This window comes from Epinephelus fuscoguttatus, linkage group LG17 (assembly GCF_011397635.1).
Source record: "Epinephelus fuscoguttatus linkage group LG17, E.fuscoguttatus.final_Chr_v1".
Lineage (NCBI taxonomy): Eukaryota > Metazoa > Chordata > Actinopteri > Perciformes > Serranidae > Epinephelus > Epinephelus fuscoguttatus.
Genome location: NC_064768.1, coordinates 7,275,093 through 7,295,213, shown reverse-complemented (window position 1 = coordinate 7,295,213; position 20,121 = coordinate 7,275,093). Strand labels below are relative to the sequence as shown.

Here is a 20,121-nt window from a genome sequence, read left to right as displayed (position 1 = left end):
CTAAAGCATGAAAATCCTTCAGAAAAATTAATCTATTATAGACAACCTTCTGTATTGTTTGTACTGTTTGATGATGTGACTGTGTATTGATGTACTTACATGTCTTATCTATCACAGTGACTGCAGGCCCCTCAGTCCCGTCCTGCAGCTGAGCGTACACACTCATCTTATACTGCGTGTTGGCCTTCAGGTTGTTGAAACAGTGTCTGTTGGATGATCCGCTCAGCTTCGTCTCCTGCTTCTGACCATCTGCAGTAAAAATACAGAGATCATCTCACTATCATTCTGGAGAGGCAACTGGTTTTGCAATAACAGAGAAAAAACAAAAAGAAGTGTAAATATATTGAATTATTTACTGATGTCTCACAACAAGCCAGCTGCCAAAACTTTCCTTGTAGCTCCCAATGCCAGTTAACATTATTTGTTCCTAAATAGGCCTCTTATATAAAAATACCTTATTATCATTGTATTGATTTGATGCCGTTAGTGTGATTCAGGATGAAGGTGTGTCGGTCTTTGAGGTGAGACAGAGAGAAGAACCTTTTTATATTTCATCTACAATCCACCCAGGAGTGGGCTAAACAAAAGGGGGTTCTTTGGATGAAAACAGTTCATAATGGGAATCCTTAGTCTTATAGAGAACCCTTTGAGAACTATCCAGTCTTTCCACCTTCTAAGGGTGCTAACAACCCACCCAGGCAGTTCTATCTATAACCTTTTTATATTCCAAGGGTTTCATCTAGAACCCACCCAGGGGGTTCTTTGGATGACAAGGATTCATAATGGAACCTTAAGTCTTACAGAGAATCTTACGATCTTCTAAGGGTGCTAACAACCCATCCAGGGGTTTCTATAGAGAACCCTCTATATTCCAAGGGTTTCATCTAGAACCTACCTGGGAGTGCTCTAAAAACCCTTGGAACCCTTAGTCTGACAGAGAACCACTGAAGAACCATCCAGAAATTTTTCACCTATTAGGGGAGGTTAACAACCCATCCAGGTGGTTATATTGACAACCCTCTTATATTCCAAGGGTCTCATCTAGAACCTCCAAGGGGGGCTTTAAGGGGGGTTCTTTCGATGTAAAGTGTTCATAATGGAACCCTTAATCTTACAAGAGCCCTAAAAGAACCCGTTCTTCAGAAAGGGTTCTTCAGAAGTGAATGGTGCTGCGCAGAACCTCAGTCCAATAAAAAGGACCCTTTGGGATACTTTTTTTCTACAAATGTACAAGGACTCTGCAGGTGATAATGATTGTACTTTTACAGATTCAGATTCTTTTCAGATTTATGTAAAAATGTGCTTTTAATGAGGACTGCTTCTCTGCATTATTTCCCAAAAGTGTTGCTCATCCCGCACTCATTTCCTCAGCACAACAAACTGAATTTTCTAAGCTAAACTGGTAAACAACTGTGAGTCAAAATGGCCTTCCTCTTAGCAAGGTTGTTGTTAAGATTCCTCTATATATTCCAGAGGTGGATGATGATGATTATCTTCAAATATAGAACCATTTACTGACGCACCAGATCTCCTTAACACTTGTGTGTCATTTGGATGTGTTTTTCAGTTTGTTCTCACTTTTCTCTTTCACAGTGACATGTTTGAAACGTCCCTCAGGACTGTTTATTTTTTTTGATAGCAGCTCAGTTTGTTTTTCTGCCCAAATAAAACTGAATAAAATTAAACTTTTCACGGTCAGGAATACGTGACAAACCAAATCCAATTACTAAAATAATCAACATGTGTTTGTTGTTTTTGTTCACTCCACGCTAGCAGTCAGGGTCTACTGGCAACCTGTCAAATATATTTCTAAGAAAAACGTATCCACAAAACACAATGCATTCACTTGTACAGCTTCATCACAGAGGGCAGGTGGAACATTTTAATGAGTTAAAGAGCTGCAGCACTGTGCCAAGTCAATTTTTACAACTAAAGCTCATAACAAAACTGACAATATAAAACAACATCCAGAAAGACTTATTTTGATAGAGTGCAGGTACATTCCCCATGACCACAACTACTGAATGCTTTCATTGCAGATGCAGAATGAATGGCAGAGCAAAAGTCACGTTAAGTGCTGCAGAATGGGAACAAGTGAATATTCATTATAAACTCAACCTTTACAGTCAGTTCTGAATGTATTCAGGTCCAGTGCAGGCATTCACATGTGCATCCCTTTTACTCAAACTGTCTCAAACTCATTCAATTCATCATTTTATTGAGTCCTTAAGCCAATTTTCAACAGAAAAGCTAAGAAATATAATGTCAAAGCACTAAGTGAAGCTTACTTCCCAACAAAACCCTATTCATTCGATTTCAAGGTGAAGTATGGCTAGGTAAAGGTGAGGTAAATTATTCATATTATAATATTATAAATGTCAAACATTCACCCACATGGGCTTACAGGAAACTACTGACAATGTTAAAAAATGACAAGGTACTCGCTTATGTTTTGACAGCTCACCAGAGGCCCCAGATCCTTCTGAGCCATTTGTGGGTTTTTTAAAACTCACAGTAAACAGGGCAAGGTTGTTGGGTACAATAACATAAGGCTCCTCTCATTTCTCTATTTTGTTCCTCCTTGTCTCCTGTCCGTCCGTCCTCCTGCCTGAGACCTGAAAATGGATCGTTGCACGCCATCTTGTAGGATATATCAAATTCAAAAAAGCATCATGAGGAGAGAGGAGGCTTGCAGGAAGAACTATGAGGATGCACATGTGTCCTTTGTGGAAGTCTTTTTGACAACCGTGATGTAAGTAGGCTTGATACACACCTGATCATGCAGCTGTGCCACATGTCATATTTTATTGACCGACTTGACTTAAGATCCAGTGTGTAGGATGTAGGAGGATACTGACAGCAGCGGAATGCATATTATAATTAGTATGTTTTCTTTAGTGTATGACTTCCCAAAAATAAGAATGTGTTTTTGTTACCTTAAAATCAGTTGTTCATATCTACATAGGGATCGAGTCCTTGTCTATGGACAATCTACACGCTATCTCTAGATTGGGACATTCATGTTTTTGTGCTTTATCCTATGTTTTTACTACTTTAAATCACCTAGTCTGCTGAAAATTAAGCTCCTGGTAAAAAGAAAAATTCTATTGAGGAGAAGTTTCAGCTGGTTGCAATCTGCAATCCTCACTGCTAGTGCTACAGGTATGGTGAGAACAAAAAAAAGCACCACAGGCAGACAGAAAAGTTATGTCCTTTAATATTTTGCTTGTCAAACACAGAATGAGCAGACAAGTGAAACAACAGTGAGAGTCAATTTCTTGGCTCAGAGTCTTCCAGGACAAGGTTTCAGTAATAAGCGCTTGGCATAACACACCAAAGCAGAGAGCAGGTGACTGGTGTCCACAAGTGCACATAAATGGCAAACAGTTCAACTGTGTGCAGCGGTACCATGAGGGAGCAGACAGCGGGCAAAGTCAGATGAGCAGGGGGTCCAGAACCAGGAGTACACATGGGAGAAACCAACACACCTGTGTGGAGCCGACTATACAGTAGGTTGGTCAGAACCGGCAAGGAGTCAAGAAACCATCAGTGATGACGAGTGTATGCCACGTTGCACACACAAAGGCAGAATGTGCAGCTACACAGTGAGGCAATCCACAGCACAGGAAATCACAGGCAGCAGAACAGGCAAACTCACAACGTGGAGCTGACTGGCAGTCCCACTACACAGCCATGGGGAATAGGTGACCAGGAACCAGGAACGTGGACCAGGAACGTGGTAGCAGAACTCTTGATTGGAGACAGAAGACTGAGTAGTTTACCAGGGAGCAGGTGAAGCAGGAGAGCTGGCAACAGGGAAGTAGTGCAGGGAAAACCGCTGGAAAATCTTGCATCGATATGGTGAAGAACAATTTGGCAATGAGAGTCTGTGAAGCAGTAGTCTTTATAGTGGCAGGGAGTAATGAGGCACAGGTAAGGGGAGTTGGCTTGATGAGGTGGGTGCGGTGGACCGGCAGGAGCGGGAGATGTGTGAATAGGTGATAGGCTGGTAGGTAGGTGTGGTGGAGAGGTGGGGTGAGAATGGCATGTATGGCAGGTCAAAAGTGCAAACTGTGACAGACAGATTCCACCAAAACTGGAACTTTAAACCTTTTACCCAATCTAGTGGCACAGGATGTCGTCCAGGGCTCACCATCTTACTTTTCTCTCCACATGAGTTTTTACTTTCTGCCAGCTTATTTGAAGTCTGGAACGTGTTTTGTCTTTCCCTTTGGGTTGTAGTGCAGGCTTGTCTTGTGATGTTACATGTGTTCTTCCTACAGATGCGACCTATCCATTTCCTCTTTCCTCTTTTGATTGTGGTCGCTATTGTCTTCTTAGATGGTAATCCTTACAGTTCCCCATTTGTGGTTTTGAAGAGCAACCACAGCTTTACAAAGTAGCATTGACATTTGCTGCAAAACACCTGTATCTTTCTTGTGAGTGCCCTGATTTTTTTTCCATGTCTTAGGACCATAGAGTGGGACAGTCTTCATGTTGGTGTTGAGGATACCAAGGTTGGTGTTGTTGGAGAGCTGTTTAGATGACCAGATTCGCTGTAGTATCTTGAATGTCTGCTGTGTTTACCAAAGTCCTATTCAATTAATGTTGCTTTAAGATAACAGCTATGAAGCATGAATTTCTCATTCTTGATTTATGCTTGACCTATCTGTGAACTTTGAGAGTGTCCCCACGGCCAAAGTGGGGTCACACCATCAGACACGGCCCTTTGTGGGGGTCCCACGTGGCGGATCAGTGCATATCCGACGCTGTTTAACTAAGCAATGCATATGGGTGGAGAAAATGGAGAGATTGTGTTTTTTTTTTTTTTTTTTTTTTTTTTTTACACAGACGCAAGGAGAAAAGGCGAGGAAAGGACAGTGAGGGTGCACAGAGTGAGAATTAAAATTGGGCAGGTCAGGATGGTATCTTTTAAAAAATAGTGTTCATTGTTGTTTTACAAACACCTTCAATATAAACTATAATAAAAAAAAATACCCAAACTGATTAGAATCAGGAAAGGTATGATCAAAAACAGACCAACTTTTAGGATTAGAATTAATGAAGTTGGAGTCCTGCTGTGTGGAATCAAATATCTGGCAACCAAGATACTGTGTGTGTGTGTGTGTGTGTGTGTGTGTGTGTGTGTGTGTGTGTGTGTGTGGGTGGGTGTGTGAGTTAAGCAGGACCTCACTATCCTGCACAGGAAAAGGTGAAGAGCTGATCTTTGTGAACTCCAATTCAACTCAACAATAACTTTCTTTCCTACATGAGGATTTGTAAAAGTACACTTTTACTTTACTTTTACTTTATTCATTCATTCATCTTCTAACCACTTCATCCTCTTGAGGGTCGCGGGGGGGCTGGAGCCTATCCCAGCTGACATCGGGCGAGAGGCAGGGTACACCCTGGACAGGTCGCCAGACTATCACAGGGCTGACACATAGAGACAAACAACCATTCACGCTCACATTCACACCTATGGACAATTTAGAGTTATCAATTAACCTAGTCCCCAATCTGCATGTCTTTGGACTGTGGGAGGAAGCCGGAGTGCCCGGAGAGAACCCACGCTGACACGGGGAGAACATGCAAACTCCACACAGAAGGGCTCCCATGCCCGGGATCGAACCGGCAACCCTCACTCATCCACACCAAAAACAGGACAACTCCACATCATATCACTCTTTCTTCCTCCTGCTGCAGACACTTTTCTCTAGTAATTATTTACCAGCTGCACAAACATAAATCCACATTTAGTTCTAGTATGTGTTAAGAGAACCAATACCTCGAAGCTCCCTAAAGAAACACAGGGACACTGCAATAATATGCGTCTTTTATGTGACGTTAATGACGGCGGTGTTGTTGCTGGAGGCCTGAAGGTGATGAATAACAGCCATTACTACCTTCCATTTGCTGGATGATGGCTGTATTAAAAGTCAATCTTACCTTTGAGGTGGTGACTGAATGGTGGACGTGCACAATCGAATCGGGGCCACACCATCTGTTGTTTGATGTTATTTTGGTGTGTTGGAGTGTGTTATCACTTTCAAACAAATGGGAAAATACACAATTATTTCTGTGGGTGCGGAGCCCAGTGGCTGCGGAGAATCAGGACCGAGAAAATGACTTCAATAATTGCAAGGCTGTTTTATGGAGGTGACTTTGGTGCAGACTCATTTTTGACAGCCAAAGTAGGAGCTGAATACATCAAAGCACATCAAAAAAAAAAAAAAAAGAATTTCAGAAAGACGTTAATAAAGACTAGAGATAATTTGAAGACAGGTTTAAATAAGGTTTATTGTGCAGTAGCTCTGTAATTTTCCCTTTAATTTCCAATATTTTAATATATAAAGTTTGACCCTTACTGTCAGATTTGTACAGGTAAAATTACTCCATATGATGGATCACAGAACTTTAAATTCCAGATCCTAAAGTTAACAAAGACACAAATATCCCAGGCTAAATTAAAGGGATGTCTGTATCAAGATTTATTGGTGTGGCAAACTACTGAAAATATTCACTTTTCCTGTTAGAACAACATATTCTCACTTTGACCTTGTCACATATTGACGTTTGGTCATGGACTTTCCACATCCAGATATGAAATGCAAGGTACCCTGGCTGCATTGGTTGTTGACGTTCTGAGATGACATTTTAAGTTCTGCCTGTTACATGCCTTGTCTTCTTTCAAAGAACATTTCCATTTTCACAAGAAATGTACAGTTTGCATACAGTCTCTTTCAAATTAATGCACTATGCTGGTACCACACCGCAAATTGACCTTTTTTTCTTCAACAACTAAAGACACACAGAAACACAGTGTTTTCCCTATACAGTATGCACTACTTGCTAATCGTCAGAGCACTGCTGCAAAAAAAATCTCTCCACACACAATAAACTCAAAACGGAAGATTACAAATTGAACACCCCCAGAAGCATCGTCTACTCAATCGCCCACCAATCATTAACGGCCGATATTCATTCCAAATAGCTTGAAGCCTGATCAGAAGAACTGATAGGATGGAAAATCACTCAAGACAAATGACCTTTTGCTTAGCGCAGCCCCTTTGTGATGGTCCAACAAGCTGTTTGAGTAAGCATGGAGCCCACACTGCACACCCTAAAGAAATACTGTCATATTTTTGGAAAAAATGAAATAGTGATTCCACCAGAGAGAAGCAGACAGAGGAGTGTACAAAGTGTGTTTGAAGGATATATCCAGGATGTCAAACTGACTGAGCAGCAACAACAGGTTAAAAAGACAAAGACAGTTAGAAGCTAAAGCCGAACTACAGGCTACAGATCACAGTGTAAAAGTGAACCACCACATCACTGGTGATCACGACAGAAGACAATGAATATAAACAGAAACTTTGTTGATATTGAACCAGCTGTGTGGCATCACAGTGTGTGCAGATGAACAGTGTTTGGCTTTGCCCCTGTGCCGCTGCCAGCACCCGATCCTCCTCTGTCGCTGGACGGGCAGGGATCTGCAGGGGAAGTCAAATAATGTTCATCTGCGCACAATGCCATGACACACAGCTGGTTGAACATCAGCAAAGTTTCCCTGCTTCCCTTCACTGGTTCCTGTACAGCAGGGTTGGTCTTTTTTTCAGAGTTATAATCATTAAAAAGCAAAAGCAGCATGTGTATATATTCAGTAGGCTATATGCTCAGTAGCTAGCTAGCTAACACTATACTTTTCAGAGTTTGATTTTGGTTTTGGAACAGGGAAGAAACGTATATCTTTTTTCAACCTTTCCAGGTAACATGTGTCATTACTACACATTTAGCTCGAAATCTACAATACTGAAAATGAAAGTAGATCTAAAACGATTGTGTTAGAGTCAATGGAACACAGTTGTGTTGTTGTCAGACCCTAGTATGATTGGGGCGGGACTTAGCAAAGGGTAAATTTCTCTACACACCTGCCTGTCCAAAGTGCAGACACAGCCTCTCTTTCTCCTCACTCGCCACAAACACACACACACACACACACACACACACCACACAGGACTCTTCTGCGTTACACTGCTACGCTGTTTTGTTTTTTTTTTAACAGTATTTACATTTAGCTTTGTTTCGTCTTGAATTGTGCTCATGCAACCGATGTGGCATCTTTATTTTTACAAGCTCTTTCTTGCCTGAGTTTCTCCACTGTTTGAGTTGTTTGTCTTTGCGAGTGGAAAGGCAGGGTTGATTAGAGGAGGCCGGGGGTGATTGTGACAATTGTTGGTTTTGATAGCACTTCTCAAAAACCGCTTGAACTATTTGGATACAGTTTTATGGAGGTACCCTAAATCTGTATTATACTTGTTAACAGTCATCAGTTGTTTTTATCTGTTATCTGTTTTCAAAAAGAGCCTCAGGCAGCAGTTACTACAAAAATATGTAAAAGCTTGAACACCCTAGACTGTGGGGACTTCTAAACCAGTTACACTGAAATCCATTTACACTGTACTGTTATTTCCACTTGCCTTGTCTCTATTTATGGTATCTTACCTACATAATGTTTCGACTGATTGAATAAATGTCTTTGGAGCATTTAGTAGTTAGCATTAGGGTAGTTTAGTTTTTTGGATCTTGGTTAATCTTCGGAGTTTGGTAGATTGTAAATCTTATGCCGCGTTCACACTACATGACATTTTTGTCTGTTCCAACCAGGGGTCGTGTTAACCAGATATTCTCGGTCATTGACCGTTTTTTTACAACAATGACCGGAAAATCTGAAGGCAGTTGGTCATTTTGACCGGTTGCAATTACCACCCCTACCGACTTGGCGGCGGAGTGCTCGCATTAATTAGCTATTGTCTAGTCTTGATGCATGACCACCTCGTTGGCTTGGAGTGCGTCTGTGACCACTACGGCTCACACACCGGTGCAGCTGAACCACTGGTGCAGAAGGAGCGCATACTGCGGGACTTCCTCCCGGTGAAGCAAGTGCTTGCAGGATCAGGAAACCCCTCATTCAGAGAGTCTTGCCGACTTCTGATAACTTCTCTGGGAGAAATGTTCCCCGACTTTGAAACTGTGGCTGAAGTGGCGCTGGTAATTCCAGTTTCCAGTGTGGCAGCAGAGCACGGATTCAGCCTTCAGAACAACATCCAAACAGCCACGAGAAGTCGTCTGTCCGAGGCAAAAGTACAAAACTTAATGACAATCGCCTCCGCAGCAACCTCCCTTGATGCGTTTGATTACGCACAAGCCGGCACAGAGTTCCAATCCATGCGCAAGAGGAGGAAGGTGTAAGACTGAGAGTTCAGGCCGCAGGTGAACTATGTTCAAGTCAGCTGATTTTGGTTGTCATCTACTATGACACACTACACAGGATAAAACGATGGATTATTGCATACGACACTGATTGTCGTTCACGATCCAAGCCGACATCATACGAGGCCGTGTCATGATATAATCGGGCTGATATCCTGTAGTGTGACCTGGGCATTACTGTATATTACACACTCTTTCTTTCATGTCTGGGCTAACATTCTCAAGCTTTAGACAGCTTGTCAGGGTGTCCCACTTCATATCTCCATTATTTGTCATGGACTGTACTTGTATTTTTCACATTTTTTTGTGAATAAACTGAACTTAAACTTGTACTTAAGAGTTGTCTTGGGTCTGTGTAGGCAATTTGTATTAAAGCAGATGAAACATGAAAAAAAAGCCCTGTCCCAGTTCTAATAGTTTTATGATGCAGACAGAATGTTTGCATGATCATTGTGATGGTCTGATCACCTGACAGTCGAGTTTAAAGACATCTGCTCATTCACTGTTAGTCATTCTCTTGCAGAAACTTTGATTGTCATTTCCGTCTGCTGTGCCTCATGAAGACAGCGGCCTTAATTTCACTTCATTTCACACTCCCACACACACTCGCTGAACCTCAAATAGAAGCACTTGTTCTGTTTTTATTGTTTCTATGAAATAATCATCCCACAATCACAGAACAGGCTGCAGGTGCAACCAAATGTTCATCAGAGAGACCTTGATGAGGAGAGCTATTTCTGTATTTTTTCTATTTCGTGTATTTCGTGTCTTCTCCTTAAAGCTTTCCTAACAGAAGAGACAACAAGGCATAATTACTGTCATTGCTGTAACAAGACAAACCTCATCCCAACACGCTTGGCAGCCATAATACCGACCTTTTGTCTTTTTTTCCTGTGTTTTACCTCACGCAGCAAATGTAAATGTCAGCTGGGCTGCGATCTGTAAGCCTTGCTTGTCTACAGAGCGGCTCAGTGTCTGAATGCATAGCTAAACCTTTGAGGCTGTCAGCACGTCTCTGATGGGATACAACAAAATCTTTGTCATCTCAGGCTGCTTAGGGATTCAGAAAATTGGACATTCTCCCTGCCCTGCATACTGAAACTCCCACTGATGAAAGCATGTATGAGTATGCATAAGTCGCCCCCCCCCCCCCCCAACTCCTACGAGCACAGATATGCAGTGTAGGAGTTTACTGTAAAAATTTACTGTGGGAGAATCACAGCTGTATTTACAACATTATGTATCTGACTTCCTGGTTAATGCAGAGGTAGAGATACACCGTCATGTTTAATAACCTTGGCAGCCTCAGTTTAAAACAAACAGATAATCTGGAGAGCCATGAGTGTGAATATTTGTGTGCACGTGATCTGCATTTGTATTTATCTTCCCCCTAAATAAAGGTCAAGGTGAACTTTATCATCTCAGAGAAATATTGTTATGCTGCTAGATCTTTTAAACAACAATAACCAACACCAAAAAAGACATTCACAGTAGGGATGTAATTTCCCCATATTTTAACATTTTTAATTCATTAAAAATTACACCATAAAAGCAGTGAGTGACCCATCTTGTCGGGTGTCTTTTTAGCAGCATGAAAAATTTAAAAATGTCTCTTTTAAAATATTAAATGTAGTAATGTGGTTATAAACACACACAAAAAGGGACACAAAATAAACTTTTCTGTTTCTGAAAAGCGAGAGAAATTTCCCTGTTTTTTTTTTTAAAAATAACATCATCATCATTTGGGACGGCACGGTAGTACAGTGGTTAGCATTGTCGTCTTACAGCATGCGGGTACCTGGGGGAGCCCTTCTGTGCAGAGTTTGCGTGTTCTCCCCGCAGCAAGCTAGCTTAGCGTAGCTTGTGTCCAAGTGTGTCTCACTTTTGTTTGAGGGTTGGAGGGACAGACAGGTTCTTTTATTAGTTTTTAAATGTCTTAACGGTCTTGGGCCTTCTTATTTATCTGACCTGCTTTTACCATATCAACCCTCGCGGACCCTGAGGTCCTCCGGCACCAGCCTTTTAACCATACCACAAGTTAGGACTAAAACACACGGGGAGGCGGCATTTAATTATTATGGCCCCCGATTGTGGAACAGCCTGCCGGAGAACCTCAGAGCTGCAGAGACTGTTGATGTTTTTAAAAAGAGGCTCAAGACTCATCTTTTTAATCAGGCTTTTAACTGATCTCTTTATTTATCTATTTTAAATTACTCTTATAACCGATTTATCCATCTATTATCTATTTTTTATTTATTTTTTATATTCTTACCCTTCCTCTTTTTACGTTCTTATCGCATTTAACCTTTATCTTTTGTTATTTTAGTTAGCCTATAGGTTTTAGTTTTGATGCATTTTATGTCTCTGTTTTAGATGTTTTAGATCATTCTTACCTAGCTACTAACTCAATTTTATGAGCTAAATAGCTTTTTGTTTATTTGGTTCTTTTTATACCTTTTATCCTATCTTACTGTTTTAGTCCCTCAGCTTTTAGCTCCAGTGTTTCCTCATGGGGGCCTACCACACTGAGAGTTGTTCCTGGTCTCCCGATGGGGGTGCCGTGGGGAGACTGTTCTGACCTGGGTAGCTGTAGGGCACTGCACCTCGGTGTGGGGCCTCATGTCTGCCTGGGACGGGGTGTCTCTATGGCGGCGCTCCCTGTGGCCATGGACCATGGGCCCTCTCGGTGTGGACGGCCCCCAGAGGTGGCTTTTTCCTTGCCTCGAGTCTCGGTGCTAGGCCATATCTCTTTAGTGATAGCTTGTGTGTGTGTGTGTGTGTGTGTGTTTGTGTGTGTGCGTATATGTATATTTACGTATCTCTATGTTGGGTGGGAGGGTTGGGTTTTCTCTTTTGTTTTTGTTTTCTGTTTTGGATCTTTGTTGTTTTTAACCTCTGTGAGGCACTTCGTGTTACTGTTGTATGAAAAGTGCTATATAAATAAAGTTGATTTGATTTGATTTGAATGTCGCCTCTTCTGTCATGGCACTGAGAGCATTATAATTAACATAGTTTAAGCTAGGGGTGGGGGAAAAAAAAATTGAATTTTAGATGCATTGAGATTCTGTCTTGAACGATGCAAGCATCGACGTGGAAAACTCATAATCGATTTTATTTTATTTTTATATTTATTTTTCAAATTACCTTAACTTCTCGACCATTCACGTAATTCCAACGGATTCTGAAAGCTGAGAAGCGGAGCTTTCCAGTGATATACATACATTACAGTATTACAGTAGTGACGTCATTACCTGTGGAGGAGGGGAGGGAAGTGAGCACAGCAGGAGGAGAGTGACAGCTTATGAGGAGTGCAAGTTGGAGTGATTTAGCGGTGTTTTAGCTGAGTTTTAGTGGAGTTTGGGTGGCGTTTTCTTTGCAAATAATATTTAGTGTTGTAAATAATAGTATTTGTGTTTTTTGGAGAGCTTTTGAGTGTTTTTTGCCGTGTTTTCGTCGTGTTTTCACCATAGTTCATAGTTTTTCCATCGATCGTCTTTTTATAGTTCATAGATAGTTATAGTCAGTTATAAATACTGCAGGAGAAATGACGAGGAGGTCGAAGAGGGACAGGAGAGTCCCGTTGAGATTTGTGGATGAGGAGGATGGACCGGAGGAGACTGGTGGAGTGTAGTCATCTCAACCACAGTAAGTAATACAGTTTGTATGCACTGGATATGTATTCCCAGTTTTATTACAATAATGTTTTTCAATATCTAGTGTAAATTTTCTTATTGGCTCCTTTTAGAATCGTTTTAGAATCAAAATCGTCGCCCTTGGAATTGAATTGAATCGTGAGGTGCCTAGAGATTCCCACCCCTAGTTTAAGCTGTTTCACTTTCCAAATATAACGGGATAGTTCAATGTATAACTCTGGTTGTAATGCGTACCAAACTGACAGAAGAAGAAGAAGATATACTTTACTAATCCCCAAGGGAAATGAATGAGTTACGGCCACCCCTAAAGCGTCATACTGAACAGCTCAATACAAATACCTGTATTGTTACACCCCTTGTTGACAGTAATAAAGCTTTTATCAAAGGAAATCTCCAAAGTCTTGTGAAATTAACTTGTTTGCCATTTTCCCAGGTTCAACACTGAAGATCAATAAAAGTTTTATCTCTGTGTGCCCACTGCAGACACAGGTCCAGTTCAGCACAGATTAGCACAAGGATTAGAGGCATCAAAGTTGGTAAAACTACATCTTCAACCAACTTCAAAGTTGTTTTGTTTAAAGATGTTTCTATTGGCACAGACTGTATACTACATACACAAAATGTAACATGTAAATGTGCCTGTAGGTTGTTAGTTGTATTTTTTGGTGATAGCTCAACAAAAAGTAGCACTTTTTAAAAGTTTCACAGGCACATGAACAGCTACAGTATTAACTGTGTTCCATCAACCAATAACACTTCAGGTGGTCCAACTTTTCTCTTGATTTATTCTCAGGATTTTCTATCACCACAGGAGATTCACTCACTAGTTTTGAAATTAAAATATTGAGTATCATTTTGTGCATGTTTTGTCATCCCAGGCTGCCCTCCAACTACACAACAATTGGATGAATTGCGTACCTTAACACCTATGGCATATAGGTGTGGTATGTAGGGTATAGGGTGTAGACAGAACAATGAAAAGAACACCGTAAGTAGTGACAGACCATGCCGCTGTGTGAGTACTCACTGAGCAGAGACTCGATGACCACTCTGTAGGTACTGGCGTGTCGGTGAGGCTGCCACTGGGCGCAGAAACTGTTCATCCTCATCTGGTATGTATTCAGGTTAGTCACCCCAAGATACACTGCAGGAAGGACAGAGAGAAATTATTCATGGAGTATTTTTCCTTGAGGAGCATACATTTTCAGTATCTGTATGTAAAGCATTGTTGACAACATTAACAAAAACAAGAAATACAAAAGAAAATCTGGAGTTTAGTTTGTGAATTCTCCCTTTGCTTTAAAATAAGCATTTTTGACGAATGTTTCAGTCTTAGCAGGGGATACATGTGCATTAGTGACATTTTTAAAGACCAGTGCTCCACAAAGGGGACAGTAAGCTTTCTACAGTGGTATGTTTGAGGAGCATCTCTCACCATCTCTCAGTTAGGATTGGGCGATATGATGGTATATACCAGTGGTTCTCAAATGGTGTGCCGTGATGCCAGTCCTGGTGTACTGTGGGATTTTGTGATAACCACTCATTATTATTGCAATATTCAAGTGGGCCAATAAAAAAAGTTATGAATTATTTTTTAATTGACTGTATCAGTATGTTGTGCACACCCATCTTACTATATAATGACGAAAACTCTGTGTGTGTGTGTGTGTGTGGGTGTGTCTGTTTCACGTTTTGACTTGGTCAATCCATGTGAAATTTGGCACAGTGGTAGAGGGTCATGGGAGGATGTGAATGACGCAATATTACATCAATTGGCCAAAGGGGGCGCTATAGCAACCGATTGAAATTGCAAACTTTGAATGGACATATCTCATGCCCCATATGTTGTAGAGACATGAAACTTTGCACAGAGATGCTTCTCCTCAAGAACCCATAACTTCCGGTTATATAGATTTTCCGCCATTTTGAATTTTTTGAAAAACACTTCAAATCAATCTCTTCCTAGGAAGTTTGACCGATCTGCATGAAACTGGGTGAACATAATCTAGGGACCAATATCTAAAGTTCCCTCTTGGCAAAAGTTGGAAAACTTACTAAAACTGAGCTTCTATAAGGCAATGAATATTGTGGAGGGCGTGGCTCATCACATAAAGGTGTATAACATCTCAAGGGTTTCACCGATCACCACGCAACTTTGTAGGCATATGACCACACATAATCTGAGGGGACCCCTCCATTATTGACCCCATCAAACAAAATGGGGGCGCTAGAGAGCTAATTTCTTATCTAGGCCTAACCGCCATATTGATTTTTACTAAACTTGGTAGATATGTAGAACAGGACGCCTCAAGGTGACTGGAGAAATTTAACTCTAATTGGCAACTGGGTGGCGCTATAACAACAGAAAAATGCTTAAACATGGCTAAAATGCGACCGATCGCTGTGGCTCCCCCTGTGGCCCAATGTTTGTTTTTTTTTCTAATTTTTGGTATGACTAAGTCATGTTATGGTTTGCTGTACATAACCACGGAAACTGTCAGTGTGTCATTCTGTCAGTCAGTCATTCTGTCTGTCCCATGTTTTTCTACTCACTGACGTGGTCAATCTATGTGAAACTGCACATAGGCATTGAGGATTGGCATAGGTAGAAGGTGACAAAGCTACCAATGGGTATGGACTAGTTTTCTCATTAAAGAGGCAAACTCTAACTAAAAACATAATTCAATTTAAATAAACCTTCACAGGGAACGAAGCTACCTGCCTCATTATTTCTTATTTTTATTGTCTTGTGTCGTGATAAGAGTGATAACACACATTATGGAAGCTATTGTGCACAGATATAAATAAAGGCGTGTCTTGAGATTTTGGCTTGCCCTTTGGTGTGCCTTGGGCACAGAAAGTTTGAAAAACTCTGGTATATACCATATGACAGTAGAAATATGTCCACTGGTAGAGATTTGGCCGTTTCTACCATGGGAGCTATTTGGGGCAGGTTGTGTAGCAAATCAGGGCTGAATTCTTGCCTGATCTCAGGATTTTTGCGTGATTGCGTGATACCGATTTTGCAGCCAAACATCAGTGTTTGCCGATATTCTCCTTGTTGACTGCCATCGGTCGGCATACAAGATGACATTCACGTATGGCAGTAGCTGATGTTTTTCTGTTGTGTCACATCTCATTTGGAGAGGCTGAAAAGCAGGGCTCGAGACTAATGTCATCCCATCATACCAGGGACAATACTAAACATGTTTGGGATGAACAAAGATCTTCACTGGGACACCTTTAGGACAAAAGGACGCAGTAAACTCACTTCTGATGTGTCAGGGGATGCACCCAATTGTTTTTCTGACAATGCTACATTGTGAACAACAAATCTGTGTTATCATAAGCACGACAGGAGCTACTTAGCGTTAGCTTTAAGCAGCGGGTGCCCGATACTAAGATGCTGCATTGAGTTACATTATTATGTAACATGTCACATGAAAGTGCAGGAGCAGAGCTTTCCAATGATACCACACACATCATTGTGCTGTCGTCCCATCACACTATAAATACAGATGAATTGTCTACAAAATAAAAACCTGACGAATTTCTTTACAATCCATTATACAGATCTTGTTATCAGTGACTTCATATAGTGAGGAATATCGTATCTTACCACGTCTTAGGCTTGTGTGTGTTTCTCCCTGTCTGTCCACATTTGTAGTCTGGCTTTCAAGATGCAAATATCTCCATATTGTCCAGTTGACACTCCATCAAACTTTGTATGACAAAACCAGCCAATTCACCTTTGCGCACCCAGACAACTGCAGCCTAATTATGCATGCATGACAGGACCGTAGTCACCATATACAATGAGGGGGACATGTGTCCCCCCCAATGCCCAAAATGCCCCCCCCAATATATAACTGAAACTGAAAAACAACAACAAGCTTTGTTTACTGCAAACAAAGTGGCAAATATTATCCTGAAGGACATCATTGCACTTGGGTGACTATTTTTCTATGATCTTAGATGTAAATATTGCATGTTTCTTTCAGATAAAACACATTTTTGACTTGTGAATGAGTCAATGGAATTTCTTGCAATAATGAAAAAATACTGGCAATCATGTCCGCCTGGCACAAACCACATGCTTTGGACAACTGTGAAGTGACAGAATGTCCCAGCATCATGGTTCTTATATTGCCAGATTCCAGAGAGTCTCCCCTCTTCAGATATGGCAGAATATGTCTTCTTCCAACTTGCTATGGTGAGATGCATGTAAAAATGTAAGAATTTACTCACACAGATTTGTTTTTTTCATTAATATAAAAATTAATATAAAATACAAGCACATAGAAGGACATGGAATGATGGATAAATCTGGATAGCCCACATTGTCCTGACTGTGATATGAGCTTAAAAGTAAAGGCAGTAAAAATACCCCAAAAATGCCTAGGGCCCATTGGGTTAAGCTCTTTTCAGAAAAAAGAATAAGTAGTGGGCGAAGGTAAATTATTATGTTAGCATGATGTGTTCAAATGTAATCTTGTAAAATGTAATTTATGGCTAGAAACTTGAATAAAAAACAGCTGTTTGAAGGACAAACCAATCACAGCCCATTCTCACAACAAGGCAGCCCATTTAAACATGGCTTCCTACTCACTGATCCCTGCTACACACCACTGCTGCTGCTGCTGCTGCTGCTGGCAAAGCTTTGCCTCCTTCACCCCAGCCTCTCCAGGTGGAGGCTGGGGTGTTCTAAGGAACCTTAAAGCTTCCATTTTGAAAGAATTTTAATTTTCTTTTTTTTCTTGTTTGGGTGAAAGATAAAAGAGACATTTTAATATTGTGATGAAGTACAGTTCTTTTATTTTAAACTATTATTTGATTGAATTTACAGAACATTTACTGTATCTTGATATATACCGTTACTGTGATATTAAATTACATATAGCCTACTGTGAAAGAAGATTTCTCCCATCCCTCCTCTCTTTCTATAACAGTCACCTGTGGTGGTTACTACTACCATATCCCTGACTTCCTCAATGCAAGTGTCAGCTGAAGGCCCGCACATGTAGTTGTAAATGGATTGTAGAGACCATATTTTGATATTATGACACTGAAATAGTGTTGAGATGTAAAAACAAACTCTTCTGAACAGTAAATAATGCCCATAAGGATTCTTCTCTGCACGCTATTTAACTGTACTGAGCTCACATCTGGGAAACCACATGGCATTGTGTTTCCAGATGACAAATGATGACAAGTATGGCCTGTTGGCTTCAAGGACACCGACATGCTTTTCACAGTGTTACTTACAGAGACGGTAATATAACTTCACTGTCTTTGCTTGCAGCCTATGCACACACACACAAACACACACACACACACACACACACACACACACACATGCACCCTAACAAACCCACACACTCTCTATTAATGCAAATGGAATGTATGCACTTTTATCGCCCAACTTTTGAAAGCAGCAACTGTTCTGAAAGACATAAGCATGCATGTTTCTGTGAGTTGGTTAATAGCCTTGTACATCACAATATATTTTACATTCCCTCTGACAAAACAGAACACTTTCCAGTTGAGCCAAATATCCAATATGCATTATTTTGGACTAATGCATCTCTGCACGGAGTTCATGTAAAAATCTCAGCGTGTGATTCAATTAGAGGACACAGAGGGGTTCTCAATTTAGCATCTGAAGAGCATAGTGCAGAGAGTGGGAGACAAACTACCACTGCTGTGACTGAATACACTGTGGTCCATAATGTGAGTATACCCTAACTATTGATGCTTAAAGTTCACACAGAAGAAAACTGAGAAATATCAGTAATAACTTTACTCACAATGACCAAACAAGTACAGAGTAGATTTTCAATACACTGAACAAAAATAAATAACACTTTTGTTTCTGGTCCCATTTTCATGAGATGAAATGAAAGATCTAAAATGTTTTCTATGCACACAAAAGGCTTATTTCTCAAATATCGGGTGCAAATTTGTTAAAATCCGTGTTAGTAAGCACTTCTCATTTTCCACATAATTCATCCATCTGACAGGGGTGGCATATCAAGATGCTAATTAAACAGCTTTATTAGTGTACCTTGGGTGGTCACAATAACAGGCCACTCTAAAAAGTGAAGTTTGATCACTAGGGCTTTGCACCCTTAAGCCCTGTTTCCACTGTGCGTTATGGTATGGTACAGTTCAGTTGGCTGCACTTTTTTTTCCATTTCCACTGTGAAAAGTTGTGGATGGTACTAGAGTTGTACCGATACCAGTATTGGAAATGCCTCCGATACTGCCTAAAATGCAACATTGTGCATCAGCAAGTACAGCCTATGACCAATCCGATACCACGTAATACCTCACGTCATTACGCATACGCACGCTATCGTTTGAACATCGGCATCATGATGTGCGCATGTGCAATAGTCACATCGCAGGACATGCGATGTTTTCTCTTTTTTTAGAACATGTAAACTTTTGTTTTGCTTCAGAAAAACAGCTCTGAAACTCCGCTCCGCTCCCCTCTCTCCCTGTCTCTCCCTCTCTGACAACAGCAGCTGCTCTCCCTCTCATGCACACGCTGCAGTCACACACTGAAAATGAGCGTCATGCAAGAGGGAGAAACGGTGTGGCGCTAAGCTACGAAGACCAATGCAGACAGGTAGGAAAAAAAAAAAAAAAGGGAAACGGTAAAGGAGGACTTATGCCTGGTACACACTACACGACTTTTCTGCCTATTCTGAAAGTCACTATGTCACATTACATGATTGTGGAAAAATCGTGCCGTGACAGACATGACACACTAGACGATGGTACACACCAATTATCCCCGGTCGTCTTTCACGACGTGTGTGATGTCATCGGGTTATTCTTGTCCTATTTTCCTATTTTCCTATTTATTACTTTTACTATTATTTCAGTCACTGTGTCTGTTCATGTGCCAGCCAAAATGTTGTTGTAATCACCTAAAAACCGCCAGCAGATGGCAGGAGCTACATTTGAAGCACCCTACGTAAACATAAAAGTCACTGATTTCTCCACAAGTTCCTATAAATGTTTCACGATAAAAGCCTCTTTAGAAAATGGAGGGATTCTCTAGCCGAGGTTATAAGGGGTTATAAGGAAGTGTTAAATTTGAAATGAGACTTTATCAAGGTAGTCTCGCCACCAGACAATCAGAGATCTCCGCCTTCTGATAGTCTGGGGACACTCCTTTCTAAAGTGT

The 20,121-nt window shown here is 40.9% G+C and overlaps 1 protein-coding gene across 4 annotated transcripts in view; it reads right to left on the bottom strand.

Moving 5' to 3' along the window:
- The window catches only part of LOC125904188 (collagen alpha-1(XIV) chain-like), a 332,522-nt gene that overhangs the window by 130,322 nt on the left and 182,079 nt on the right, over positions 1-20,121 (bottom strand). For all 4 annotated transcript variants that reach the window (XM_049601434.1, XM_049601435.1, XM_049601436.1 and 1 more), the window contains exons 24-25: positions 13,954-14,070; positions 100-249 (exon numbers count right to left, since the gene is read on the bottom strand). In XM_049601434.1, the coding sequence (XP_049457391.1) occupies positions 100-249; positions 13,954-14,070 (267 nt within the window). The remainder of the gene's footprint in view (positions 1-99; positions 250-13,953; positions 14,071-20,121) is intronic.